The sequence below is a fragment of the Helianthus annuus genome, chromosome 3 (genome assembly GCF_002127325.2).
Source record: "Helianthus annuus cultivar XRQ/B chromosome 3, HanXRQr2.0-SUNRISE, whole genome shotgun sequence".
In the NCBI taxonomy this organism is placed as follows: Eukaryota; Viridiplantae; Streptophyta; class Magnoliopsida; order Asterales; family Asteraceae; genus Helianthus; species Helianthus annuus.
In genome coordinates, this window is record NC_035435.2 from 160,132,718 (window position 1) to 160,147,871 (window position 15,154).

The window sequence follows — 15,154 nt, forward strand, 5'->3', positions numbered from 1 at the left end:
AATTTATTGTTTCAGACGGACAGTGGAAGTGTAGAGATCATTTCATATGGACAGTATTTTAGTCCATTCAAATCTAAAATGCATAGGGAGGTTATTGAACAGGTGGTGTTTTTTTTAAATAAAGTTTTCATTGCATAAGTGCATAATGATTGTTTCACACCTATATGTTTTTTTAAAATGTATTATACTAATGTTTTTAGTTCTTGTAGTTTCAGAACATAGAAAAGCAAGCTAAAAGAAAGCATGCGCTCCTAACTTGGAAATGGGATGAGGTCATTGATATTACCCAAAGTGAAGATTCGAATGGTCAGAAAGATGCTTCTAAGGCAAAACAACAAGATGATTTGGAGTCTGAGTTAAGTGATACAGCAGACTCTTTGGATAGTCCATTGAAAAGATCAAAGATTCCACGTATATCTAAAAATTGCAACGATCATGTTGGATGGGTTGAATTTTAAGTTTACTCAGTTTAAGTCCTGTTTGTCATAGTCATCTTTTATGTTTTGCCTTTCAAGTCAGTGTTTGTTAAGGTTTGTTTGTTCATCTATTTTTAGTTTAAATGTAGTTTCCTTTTTTCAATTTATTTTTCTATGTTTTATCTGTTAACTATATTACTTATTACATATATGTTGATGATTAATTGTTTATTTAATAATAAACATTTCTGTTATGAAAAAAAAAAAGAAAATATAGGTAGTGGTTTTCACCAATTTGTATGTATGTTTATAAAGGTTAAATCTTCTTTTACTTTCAAAATACGTAAATAAAATTCCAGATATGCATAACTTCAATAGTTATATAAGTAGTTACACATAAGTCATAGAAAAAAATCTAAAAAAATTTAGTACCCAATAATATCCTGTTTCATGTTAACAAATTCCGTGTTCTCAAACAAGAGGCCTATTTAGGTATTTTAAAAAATATTTAGTCATTTATAGGTTTTTTTAAAATAATAAGTTTTGTATTATTTAGAGTGCAAATTCAAAATAGCATTCAGTTATATAAATAACAACGGGAAAAGAATAAGATATTTTGAAGAAAAAAAAACATATAAATAGTCGGTTTTACTGAATTAATATTGAAGTCAGCCTTCTTAGTCACGTTACCATGATCATCGGCCACTAAGCGATGATCAAGTAACTAACTTAGGGTTTTAGAAATTAATATAATCGTTCGGTTATGTTAAGTTTATTTCTAAGTCAGTCCACTTACCCACTTGTCATGATCCTTGCTCACTAACCCATGATTGAATAACTACCTATGTTTTATTCAATAAATTAACTGTTTTCATTAAAAGTCGGACATGTAGCTCTATATAAGATATCACTAATATCCCTAAAATTCGTGTATTACTGTATTTCTAGATATAATATCAGAAACTGTTGAGTTATGAAAAAGTTGAAGGGGTGCCTCTACTCAGCCTCTGAGTCGAACACTAAGTTGCCTGACCTTGGTCCTGACTTAATAATGTCAGAGATACTGCCAAGACTTCCTGCAAAATGTGTAGGTCGTGCAAAGAAGGTATGTAAAGAATGGTTGTCATGTATATCGTCGAAGGAGTTTGTCATGATGCACTGTAGACATATGTGTAAGGGGTCTAGACAAAAAATTCTTAGTATTGGACAGGAATCATGCTTTATTTCCAGCACTACTGTTGATTTAGTCGATGAGAAAACCATGATTACCCTACCGTTTCATGTTCGCCCTTCTGATGTGTGGATTTTATCAAGCTTGAATGGGCTTTTATGTGTTTGTTTACGCAATACGTTTGAAATGCTTATTTGGAATCCGTTGATCCGTAGCTGCATCAACATATCTGATTCTAAGTCTTATGGTTTTTTCAAAATCTATTCCGATGCTGTTGGCCTATACATCGATTCCTCTAATGATTACAGAGTTTTACATATAAAACGTGGTCGTTTTACAGTTGATGTTATGGCTTATTCAAGGAGGACCAGTCATTGGAAGAGAATACCGTTTTTACAAAAAAGGCATTACCATACTAATGGTTATGTGTGGTCGGGGGGGACTTTTTGTGAGGATGGTTTATATTTTACTGTATTCCAGTTTTGGCTTGCTGGTGATATTGTCATAATTCGATTTGATGTGAATACAGAGACGTTTTCAGAAATAGGGTTTCCATATGTTGGCAATGGTGAAACATGTCAGGGGAACTTGGTTAATATGAATAACAAACTTCACGTGTTTGTTAGTCATGGGTTTATAGATATGGCTGTGGATCTATGGCGTTATGAAGGTGAGCATTGGTCGAAGGTCATGTTGTTTCCGAAGATCAGTTATATTCCAACGCCAGTTTGGTGCTCAATTACACATGTTAGTTCAGAAGAAAAGTGTTTTGTGATGACAGATTGGGGTGAGGTTTATGAAATAGATTTGAACAAGAAGACGTGTGACCTTTTCATACCAAGCGATTGGAATCATGCTATACGGACAGCAATGTATGTGGAAACTATTGTGCCAGCAAGTCTTCAGTAATACATGTTGTTTGGTAATCCTTTTTTTTTTTGCTTCGAAATGTTTGTTGAATTTTGAAAAATTCCTTCATCGGATGTAATGTTCTTTTTTTAGTTAATGTTTGCTTTTTTCTCTACTATTTGTTTGTGTATTATTTGTTTATAAAGAATTGCTTATATATTATGTTTAGATAAATATAAAATTATATTTTTTATTGTTATTGTATTCCATTGTCAGTACACATAAAAGTTTTTAATAAATATGTCTTCATTAGTGGAATTATCAAATAGTTTGATATTTTTGTTGATACATTTACAGAAGTTCAGCTTTGTTTATAAAAAATTCAAATGAAAATTTAGCTGGTATATAAAACTTATAGGTTTAGTAACTGATTATGCAGTTATTTTAAATATATTTCAGTTTAGCCCACTTTCCCACTATCCCATGATTTATTAACTGTCTGAATTAATATTAACTTCCATGAGAAAAATTCGGATATTAGCTCTATATAATGTAGTTCTATGACCTTACAGTGTCTTTCTTTCTTCGAATTTTGTTTACCATAAAAATCATCATATTGAGTAGCTTTGGAGAGCCAGTTGGAGAATTAAGGTATGTTTTCCTAATCTCTTTAATTCATCTTTTTTCTACAAATCAATTTGAATGTGTGTTTGCTTTTTTAGTTTAAACAATAGAATCAAAACCATTTAGGTGTTTGCTATATGTTCAAATACATGTAGACCGATTTCTTATTAAATGTGAACATTCTACCAGTGTCAGATCAAAGCTAAGTACACTTAAGTGTTATATCTAAAACGCAGTCTATAACTTATATGAAAAACATAAATTGTGCAAATTATACCTTTAAATTTAAACAATGTTTTATTAAAGCAAACACATAGGCATAATAAGAAGTATGAATCAGTGGTTAGAAAGACTTACAGTGCCATAATTTTTTATTAAGAGCATGGGTTGCAAGATTCACAATATGTCCGTAAGCTGATTCAAACTGTCAAGGATAAGCCTAGCTTCTGTCTTTCATATGATCCCTCCTGTTAGCCCATTAAAACAGACAAAACCTTACTACTGATTCAATGATGTTGTCATAAGCATAACAAATAAAACTTTCAAAGTGTCTGCCAAGTTTTGGATCCAACCCAGCCCCCATTTGTTTATGTTCTAGAGCTTATCTATGCCATGTCTTTAACTCGGTTGTAACATATTGAGGGCAACGAAAAATCCTAAGCCCATCAATCTACCGAAACACAGATCTGGCATGTTTGCATAACTGAAGGCCTAAATTCCGAATATCTCTAATCGAATATGAATAAGCATAATAATATCAATCCACAACCGTTAACCCTAAAATTGCCTTAATACAGTTCTGACATGTTTGAATAACTCAAACCCTAAAATCCGGAGGTTATTTATCAAATATGAACATCCACATTCATTAACCCTAATCGATAATCAAAGAAGGTATTAATCGAATATGAAGAACCCTAGTCGAACAAAATAGTATGATGTATAATATGCTAGGGTTTATAGAGGTAAATACCTTGAAATTTTGAATCGATTGAACTGCTGATACGTATGACGGAGAAGAATGGAGTGTACACAAGTATAACCATGGTGAATGGCCGTGCAATCTGTTGATGTCTCGATGAATACGGGATGCAGAGAGGAGCGACTTGGACCAGAAAGAGGGATGAATTCATCGCATATGTGGTTAGGGTTGAGTTAACTGCCGTTATGTAGTATCCGTTTCCTAATTTGGATTGTCCATATTCAGTATCCAAACCGGCCCGTCTCATGTTTACCTGATCCAGTTTGTTAACCTGGCCCAAAATGCTAATGTGATATATCTGGCCCATTTTGATACAAATTTATACTTTAGTTTGTAATAATTGTTTTATTGTTATTAGTTAACATATTTTTGTTGATTTAATTTTTATTTTTAATATTTTTATTATCCTATATTGTGATAATTCATGTTTTTTTGTTAGTTATATTATTATATGAATATTCAAGACCTATTATTAGTATGTAGTTTATGGTTGAAACTTACGATGATTTAATTTATTTATTTTTTTGTAAATTGTGTTTTTAGATAAAAGCAGTATGTCGTGCCTTCCATTTTTAGTAGTAATGTTGGATATAATTGCAAGACTTCCACCAAAAAATGTTGCTCAATGTAAGCTTGTCTGCAAGGAGTGGTTAGATTTCATTTTAGATCGTAAGTTTGTAAGGGCTCATTGTCATTACATGCGTGCATCGGCTGATCAAAAATTGTTGATGGTTGGTTGGAAGACTATTGAGGTACATTCCTTAAATTATAAGTCCCCGGGATTTATTGTACCAAGAGGTGTTGCCCGCCCGTTCTATGCTCATCCTTCTAGAATGTTTTTTTTGGCAAGTTTGGATGGTATGTTGTGTGTTTGTCTCCAAAACACTTGTGAGTTGGTTGTTTGGAATCCATTGACGACTAAGTTCAAGAAGTTGGCAAATTCTAATTCGCAAGGTTTCTACAAAGTTGATAGAGATGCTCTAGGATTTTTTGTTGACTCTTCTGATGATTACAACATTTTACATATTAAACGTAGACGAGGTACAATGACCGTTTATATTTATTCGATGGAGTTGAATTCATGGAGTACTGTACGCTTCCTAAAACACCGTCCGTACCACCATTATACGTACCTTTGGTCGCCAGCAACTTTGTGTGGTGGTGGTTTGTATTTTGTCGTTACCCAATGTCGTGGTCGTTCAGATGGATTGTCGGTTATTCGTTTTGATGTGAATTCAAAGTCGTTTTCTGAATTGTGTTTCCCCAATGTATATGACGATGAAGTTAGTGGAAGTTTAGTTAACATAAACGAGGAGCTTCATATGTATGTTTGTATCGGAAACTATGACTATAGACAAGAAATTGTATTGTGGAGGCTTAAAAATAAAAGTTGGATGAAGGTTTTTGCATATCCTGATAAGTTGTGGATGCCATTAACAACTATGTGTTCTTTCACATATTACAATTTGCCAGGGACATGTCTTGTGATAACGAATTTTGGACAAGTGATTGAAATTGATTTGCAACGGGATCATCTAGGTTATTTCTGCCGTATGTTTTTCTATAGGCAAATGCATGGTGCGGTTTACACAGAGACCATAGCTTCCCCGAATTATTAGTTTGAGAAAGTTTTATCTTGTAATTTTCGTAAGTTTGAGTTTAAGTGGTACCTTGTAGTTGTCATAATGTTACTTTTGTTGTTGCTTCTATTTTGGTAATTTGATGTTGCAATTTTTAAAGTTTTGGTTGTCCTTGAGATATTATATATGTTTCTAGCTTTTTATGTTTTGAGTGGCATTATAATTGACTTTTGTCATGCTTTTCTAAAGATATATGTATCTGAAGGTGTTGATATGAGTGCACCTATATCAAATGATTCTGATTCAATTTCTTCGGTCCCTTCGCATGAGACGTCAGCATCTACACGTGTTGAATGTCGTAGGGGCCGTGGACGTATGGGCCGTCCTCGATTGCGGGAGCGACTTCCTGTTGTGACGCCTGATGTTGCATCCTCTCAACGGTGTTCTTACGGTGTGGTTATCTATGTTATTGTATTTCTTATGATTTTTTTCATATACTAATACCCCTTATTTTCCGTTTGTTATGGGGTTTGCATGTTTATATTTACCATGTAAACCCTTTAAACATGTTAGTGCTACTGTTGCTGTGTATGCAGTTGGTAGTTCTAGCAGAAGTGTGGTACGCTATATGCGTATGTCAAATGAAAATGTGCAACCTTCTCCGATCCCTTCAATTTCGGATTCATTTGCGGTTATACGTACCACTCAGGAAAATATATCTTCTAATGCAACGACTCAAGTAGGGCGTAGACGGACGGGCCAAATGGGTCGTCCTCGATTACGTGATCGCCCTTCTGATTTAACAAGTGAGGCTACAAGTACTCAAAGACGTTGCAATGGTACGCTTGATTGAGTTCTCGTGTTTGTTATGTGTTTTCACCCAATAGCACCCATGATTTTATATTATGTGGGTTAAGCCTTTTAAATTGAATAGGTTTATTGTTATCTTTGCTTTTTTTAGTTGATCGTATCAACAGAGGTGTTGTGCATTATACCAGTAGAACAAATGGAGCTGCGCAATCTTCATTAGGTTCAACGGTTTCACAAACATCTGGATGTCTACATTCGAATCAACTTGAAGTACCTTCCCGTGCAAGTGTCTTTCAAGACGAAAACAGATATCGTAAACATCATATTTTTTTCTTGTGACACTTTGTATATATGAACACCTTATATGACATTGATAGTGTTTGCTTACACTTCACTTACCTTTTTTAGGGCGATGTCCGTCGTATTGGGATATCGGTGATGCAAACCATAGTTGTGTTCATTGTGGAGCTATGCTTTGGTATGAGGAACGAACTATTAAAAGTTTAACTCCTCGTGTTCCAAGTTTTTCATTATGTTGTAGTGAAGGAAAGGTTTGCTTGCCATTTCTTCGACATCCTCCTCAAACATTGGGTCGTCTTCTTGATTACAATGGGGAAACACGATCTCGCGTGTTTAGAGAAAACATAAAGCTTTTAAATGCGATGTTTGCATTTACCTCAACCGGTGGGAGAATATCTACGGATTTAAATGATGGTCGTGGGCCTTATACATTCCGTTTGAATGGCCACAACCATCATAATATTGGATCATTGTTGCCTATGCATCCTGATGGACGCCCTAGATTTGCTCAATTGTACGTTTATGACACGGAAAATGAGATTGATAATCGCTTTTATGCTTTGCGAGATTGTGTGTCACCAACGTCTGATCAAGTCATCCTGCGCACATTAGTGAATGACTTGCTGTTGATGCTTGATGCGAACAATGCATTAGTTCAGGCTTTTAGGATGGCACGTGAAAGGTTTAATGACAACTCAATGCAACGTCTTACGCTTCGCTTGCTTGGTACGCGAAATAGAAGAGAAGGACAATATTCTTTGCCTACTGTTCCTGAAGTGGCTGCACTGATTCCAGGTGATGGAAATCCTACAGACTCACGTGATATTATTATTGAAGAACGTGGTAGTCGTAGTGCAAAGCGTATATCTGAATTGCACCCAAGTTTTATGGCGTTGCAGTATCCTTTGTTGTTTCCGTATGGAGAAGATGGATTCCATCTTAATATTCCTCTATGTAATATATCTGCATCAAGTAGGCGGCAATCGGTTTCATTAAGAGAATATTATTCTTACCGTTTACAACTTAGGAGGAATGAAGGTAAGACATTACACAAATCTGGCCGTTTATTTCAGACGTATGTTGTGGACTGTTATTCAGCTATCCTTGAACATGAGATGAATTGGTATAAACAAAACCAAAACACTATTCGTTCGGATTTGTATAATGGTTTATGTGATCGTATCGCTGATGGTGAAACAAGTTGTGAAGCAGTTGGTCGACGTGTTATCCTGCCAGCAACATTTGCCGGTGGGCCAAGATATATGATTCAACAGTATCAGGATGCAATGGCTATTTGTCGTTGGGCCGGGGCTCCGGACCTTTTTATTACTATGACATGCAATTCAAAATGGCCGGAAATTACCCGACACATTCAAGCAACAACCCCTGGTATGAGTGCATCCGACCGCCCTGACATTGTTGCCCGTGTTTTCAAAATTAAACTTGATGAACTTATCAAAGACATAAGGAAAAGGAATATTTTTGGACACACGAAAGCAGGTTTGTTACTAGCATTTCCATTGTCTAAATATTATACGATTGTTTTTTATTCTATAGCTATGTGTAATATTTGTTTTGGTCATTTTTTTAGTTATCTATACAATCGAGTTTCAGAAACGAGGACTTCCACACTCTCATATTCTGCTTTTTTTACAACCTGAAGATAAGATAAATACGGTTGACAATATCGATAAATATATATCTGCGGAGCTTCCTTCGGAGGTGGAAGACCCTATAGCTTTCGGTATTGTTCGTTCACAAATGATGCATGGTCCATGTGGTTTGCTCAACCCTTCAAGTCCTTGTATGCATAATGGTGTATGTAGTAAAGGGTACCCAAAGAATTATTGTGAGGAGACATTCATCCGAAATGATGGTTGGCCGTGTTATAAGAGGCCCAATAATTCAAGAGTTGTTAAAGTTGGTTCTCAAGATATTAAGCTTGATAATCGGTATGTTGTTCCGTATAACCGTGAATTGTTGGTGAAATATGGTTGTCACATTAATGTGGAGTGGTGCAACCAAGGGATGTTAGTCAAGTATCTTTTTACTTATATAAACAAAGGTCCAGATCGTGCAACTGTGGTTTTGGAAGGTGCTCAAAATAGGACAACGTTTGCGTCCTTATTACATAATGAAAATGAAATTGAGGAATATTTAAATTGTCGGTATATATCTTCTATTGAGGCATGTTGGAAGATTTTTGAATTTGAAATGAAGTACCGTGATGTTGCTGTTGAGCGATTACCTTTTCATGAGGAAGGGTGTAATAGAGTGTATTTTCATGATAATGATGAGGTTGAGGAAGTTGCCCAACGTGCTACGGCTAGCATGTCAAAATTTACTGAATGGTTTCGGGCAAATGAAAGGTTTCCGCATGGTCGTTCTTTGACATATGTAGAATTTCCAACAAAGTTCACTTGGCATGAAAAGGAGAAGGAGTGGTTGCCACGACATAGGGTGACTTCTATTGGCCGCATTTATTATGTGAGCCCATCGATGGGTGAAAAGTATTACCTCCGTATGTTATTAAATGTTCAACGTGGGCCATTAAGCTTTAAAGACATTCGTACGGTTGATGGTGTTGAGCATCCAACTTATATGTCTGCTTGCAATGCGTTGGGTTTGTTAGGAGATGATGTTGAGTGGGTAGATTCAATACGTGAAGCTTCTCAATGGCAGTTGGGGAATCAACTTCGTGATTTATTTGTTTGCATTCTATTGTTTTGTACGGTTAGTAATCAACGGCGGTTATTTTTTGATTGTCTACCTTACTTATCAGAGGATATTGCTTACAATCGACGCACAATGCTGCAGAATGATGATGTGGTATTCACAGATGAAGAGATTCTCAATTATACATTGATTGAGATTGAAAGAGTTTTAATTGGTCATGGTAAAAGTTTATTAGATTTTCCTAATTTGCCTCAAATTGATCGTCAATTGGTTGATACTATGGAAAATCGGTTGATTATGGCTGAGCGCACCTTCAATATTGAAGAAGAAATGACGCTTTTTCATGATTTATTTCGTGGATTGAATGCCGAACAAAGGGAGGTGTTTGATTATGTATGTGATTGTGTTGATAGACGGACGGGTGGTGCTGTTTTTGTTTTTGGTAGTGGAGGGACGGGAAAAACGTATTTATGGAAGACTCTCATTTCCTGTTTTCGTTCACGTGGCCAAATCGTCTTGTCTGTTGCTTCTTCTGGGATTGCCTCTCTTCTACTACCTGGTGGTCGTACAGCGCATTCGCGTTTTAAGATTCCCTTTGAACTTGATAAGGATTCTTGCTGCTCGATTGATGTTGGGACGGATCTTGCTGGGCTGATTAATGATGCCGCGCTTATAATATGGGATGAGGCACCGTTGCAACATCGTTATGCATTTGAAGCGGTTGACCGTACTTTTAGAGATATTTGTCGAAATAATATACCTGGTGCAGACCGTCGAGTATTTGGAGGGAAATGTGTCGCTCTTGGAGGAGACTTTCGACAAATTCTTCCTGTTATTCCGCTTGCTCCGCGTAGTGAGATTGTTGCTTCGGTTGTGAATAAGTCATCGACTATATGGGGTGCGTGTAAGGTGTTTTCTTTAACGATTAATATGCGGTTGAATAGTTCAAGTGTTAATGACGATGTTGTAATACAACATCGAGATTTCAATAAGTGGATTTTAGATATGGGGTCTGGTCGTCTTCCTGCAATTTCGCTAGACGGGGAAGATGAGAGAACTTGGATTAATATACCTCGCGATCTATTGATTCCTGTTTCAGATAATCCTATTGAATCAGTTGTTTCAGATACATTTCCTAATATAGAAGAACGATTCACTGATGTTTCTTACCTACAGGAGCGCTGTATTTTATCATCGACTAACAATGAGGTTGATACTATTAATCTACATGTTCTTGATAAGTTGCCAGGTGACAATCATGAGTTATTTAGTCTCGATTCCATTTGTGCAAGTACAAATAATATTGAAGAAATGCAGGCTATGTATCCTACGGAGTTTCTTAATACTTTACAGTTTTCTGGCTTACCGAATCACATATTAAAGTTAAAGGTTGGGGCACCGATCATACTACTACGTAACTTGAATCTCAAGAAAGGATTGTGTAATGGGACCCGTTTAGTGGTTACTCAAATAAGTCGTCGTGTTATTGAGGGCGTTATTATTACGGGTACGCATGTTGGAGAAAGAGCTTTTATTTCAAGAATCGATATGACTCCAACTTCTACATGTTGGCCTTTCCACTTTAAGAGAAGACAGTTTCCCGTGAAACTATGTTTTGCTATGACAATTAATAAAAGTCAGGGCCAAACATTTAAACATGTTTGTGGTTACTTGGTAAAGCCTGTTTTTTCACATGGTCAACTTTATGTGATTGCCTCCCGTGTTACATCTCGATCTGGTCTACGATTTTATGTTGATAATGATGGCAAGTGTTCTAACCAATTAACAAGAAATGTTGTTTATAAGGAAGTTTTTTATAACTTACCTTTGATGTCAAGTGATGCATTGGTCTGAGTGTTTTGTATGTTGTTATTGAGAAGTGGAATTGCTACCGTGTACGCTTCTATAAAGGTAGCATATTATGTCTCTCTTATTTGAACACTTGTATTTAATGTTTATTTACTTTATATATTGGTTTGGTTGACTAAATATGCCATTTGTAATTACGTTGTTTTGCTTGTGGTTTTTATATGTTTGGTTGTTATATATAGATATATATTTCCTTTATGTATATTTTGTTTTTAATATAAGCTTTCCATAACATTTTTTTTGTTTCCATGTTTTAGGTTCTCATAATATAGAATGGGACATCGGTACATTTCAGACTTGATGCCTGGTATTACTGACCAATGGCAAGTCACTGTAATGGTCACACGTTCTTGGACAACATACATTCCTAGCTCAAATCGTATATTGTCATTTGATGTCATCCTTTCAGATGAACGCGTAAGGCATTTTTTTAATTAATTAAAAAAACTATAATATATATGTTTTGTAATGTTGCATGTTTTCCTTGCAGGATTGTTCAATTCATGCAAAAATTCCTTTTCATTTGATGCATCTTTTTACTAATCGTTTGGAGGATGGTTGCGTGTATAGGCTATATGGTTTTGAGGTTCTTGTATACGATTCATGGTATCGTCCGTTGAAACGTGATTGCTATGTTAAGTTTATGCGATCTACGTCAATTAGTCCATCAAGAGTTCAACCGAGCTTATTTAGACGTCATGTTTTTGAGCCGATGCCTTTTAACATGCTTGGATCACGCTTGAAGAATGACATATATCTAACAGGTTTAGTTGTTGTTTTTCTCTTGGCGTCTTCATGTCTATATATAATTATATTTTTTATGTAGATGTTGTGGGTGTTCTTCGTGTGTGGGGTTATCTTGATACTGATTTGCGGTCTTCACAATCAAATAATCGGGAAGTACGACGAATTGTTTTATCCGATGAAGTGTAAGTTTTTTAGACTGTTTTTGTGGCGCATTCTATATTTTTTATTTTTTTTGTTTTTGCTTATTTTGGAATGGTTGTGTTTTTATTAAATATAGTGGTAATAATCTCAATGCTTCTTTATGGGGCAAACTTGCACTTAAGTATACTGATGAGGACATGAGGCGCCATGCCACTAATGCAGTTGTTGTTGTATTAACATCTTGCAAGGTTCGATTGTTTGAAGGTATGTGTAATGTAATAGATGAAATATTTGTATGCATATTTTTTAATATATATACTTGATCCATTGGTGTTTTTTTTTTTTGTTAGGTGTTCCTTGTGTGATGTCAACAGTTGCATCTCAATTATATATTAACTTGTCATCATCAGCTTGTGATGTCTTCAAGACAATGTATATTATTCCTTGTATTAAAGGTTATTTATGTTTCAAAGCGTTGTATGTTTTAATGCAACTTATTTTATGTCCTTTGAAGGTTACCGGTGCCTGTTTTATTTAAAGCTAACACACCCCAAAATGAAGACTCGCAAGTTGTTAGTATTGCTGATGTTTATCGATTTATTCAGGCAGGAGTTTATAAGGTATTGGCTTTTAACCTATCTTATATCTTTTGTTTTTGGTGTAGATCAATTATTTTAATAACGTTTAACTTGCTTTTTCAATGTTTTTAATTGATACCATATATTTTTTGCTTTGCAGGGGACATTTTATAACATCTTTGGTACTATAGTTGATATTGATTTGTTTGATGATTGGAAGTATGTTAAATGTTCTAAATGTCGAAAGAAGGTGCGGTTCATGGATGCTACCTATTATTGTGTATCATGTCAACAAAATGTTCTCAATCCTCAGATAGCGTAAGTCTTTATATATTGTTGTGTTTTTATATTGTGTTCTTAATTATAAGATTTTGACAGTTTCAAGTTGGTTGTCCGCGTGGTTGATAATGATGTTGAGATGACGTGCGTTCTTTTTGATGATGTTGTGATTGCACTTATTGGGATTACTGCGGAGGAGTTGCTTTCTAAAAGTTTGTCTGAGGTATAAACCAAATATTTCGTTAACATGTTTTTTTATATGAATAAATGATTTGCTTTATTTGCTAATGTTTATATATGTCAATAATAATGTTATTCTGTTTCTGCAGGGTGTTAATGATCCTTTATGGGCTCAGACATATTTGGTTGATTCTTTATGTGCTAGGAGTGTTACATTTCGGATTAAGATTGATGAATATAACTTGGCACCTCACTATTCTTATCGCTTTACTGTGTCAAAGTTCATTAAGGATTATATCAAATCGCCCGCGAATAACATTAGTTTATCTACGGTTAGTACTTGCACGGATGATATAGATCATGTTTTTGAAGGCAATGAAGATGAATGCACAGAGTTTTTTTCAAGAGTCTCAACTGAAGAAATGGATATGGCTGATGAATTGTTATGGGGTCCAATCATTTCATCAGTCTCGTCTAATGAGACACCAATGGTATGTTATTGTTTTTTTATTTTTGCACCTATTGCATTGATTGTACTTTGCTTTATTGTATTGAATATTTTTTCTTAGCAGGTACAGTCGTTTGATTGTGAAGCGGATAATGGTTCTATCATTAATTCAAGAAAGTCGAATACTAGGGATGTTACAACTGCTTCCACATCTGTTGTTGAGTGTTCTAATGAGTGTGATCAAGAAGTGAGGCCTAAATGAGCAAGACGAAAGCCAAAGAAATATACTGATTAGATAATATGTGCTTTTTTGAATCATTATGCATGTTTTTTTTGTTACTTTTTGTGATAAGACTTTTGTTGCTTTCTATGTTACTTATGTGAACCAGTTGCAAACTAATAAACTTGATGTAGTGTTTTTTTGCACTTATTTTCATGGTGTTTGAACTCAACATAAAATATTGATTTTATAAGCATATATATTTTTGATTTGTTGTTGATATTGTTAATTTTAAGTTGTACGTTTGGTTAAGAAATTGAGTTATTAGATAGAGAAGATGTTTGAAATTGATAAGTTATTTGCGTATGTCATTTTTTGTTTGTAAATTTATTACTCATAATGATTTTGCATAGATGGGTCATAAGCCTGCCTTTTGATAAACAATAAATACATTTTGCAGCCAATATTGATTAATTTTAACATTATTTGGCAGGTCTGGCCCAAATCATATATCAATTTATGCAACCTTTTATTAAAAGCTGCTGGCCAAAGCGAAGCCGAAGCCTCAAAATGATTGGGCTTGAGCTGGCCCTGTTTGTATCATAGCCAAGACAATTGACATAGATATTTAAGTTATATAATTTAGACATCCCGAACCAAAATTACGATAACATCGTAATGGGATGTGACTGTTAAAGTTCTACATGCAGTTAGAAAATAAAAGTTGTCCATCAAACATAACAAAAACATAAACCAGTGAATTTGAAACAGTTCTTCGAATTGATATCTAACAAACTTCGAAGTAGACCGTATCACCTGCGACACTTTTTTCTCCCCACCAGCTCAAACCTCATCACTTTGTCCTTAGTCATCCCCGCTTCGTCCAGGATATGCTGCCAGTCCGCATACATTATGACATGGTTTTCATCATCCACTCTTCTTGGATCTGTCCTTACACGTAGCGGTACCAGAAACTTAACATGGCCAAATGACAGCATAGCATTACAGTAGTTATTGATTTGGTGATCCCGAACAAAGTTCTTCGGTATCGTCTGTAAAAATAAATTGTTGGTTTTGTTATTCAATCTCCAACATTATAATGAAAATAAAGTATATTAATAGTTAGTTTTTAATTACCAGCATGTGTGTTTCTATGGCATGGTGTTCAAATTGTTTCTGGTAGTTGGGGCGGCTGTTGTGGTGGCGGTGCTTGGTGCGGTTGCATAGATGTGTAGTGGCTGCGTGAAGTCCGATGCCATCTTTGTTAAATATCAGGACATTGAA

The 15,154-nt window shown here is 35.1% G+C and overlaps 1 protein-coding gene across 1 annotated transcript; it reads left to right on the forward strand.

The window, feature by feature from the left end:
• Nucleotides 1-1,467: 1,467 nt before the first annotated feature.
• LOC118490549 (F-box protein At3g08750-like) lies at nucleotides 1,468-2,496 on the forward strand. Its single transcript, XM_035988245.1, has one exon. It carries the CDS (start codon nucleotides 1,468-1,470, stop codon nucleotides 2,494-2,496), a length of 1,029 nt encoding a protein of 342 aa, XP_035844138.1.
• Nucleotides 2,497-15,154: the final 12,658 nt, after the last annotated feature.

Bases quoted from the DNA above. Each gene is read 5' to 3' on its own strand.
- LOC118490549 (XM_035988245.1), top strand. From the start codon at position 1,468: ATGTCAGAGATACTGCCAAGACTTCCTGCAAAATGTGTAGGTCGTGCA.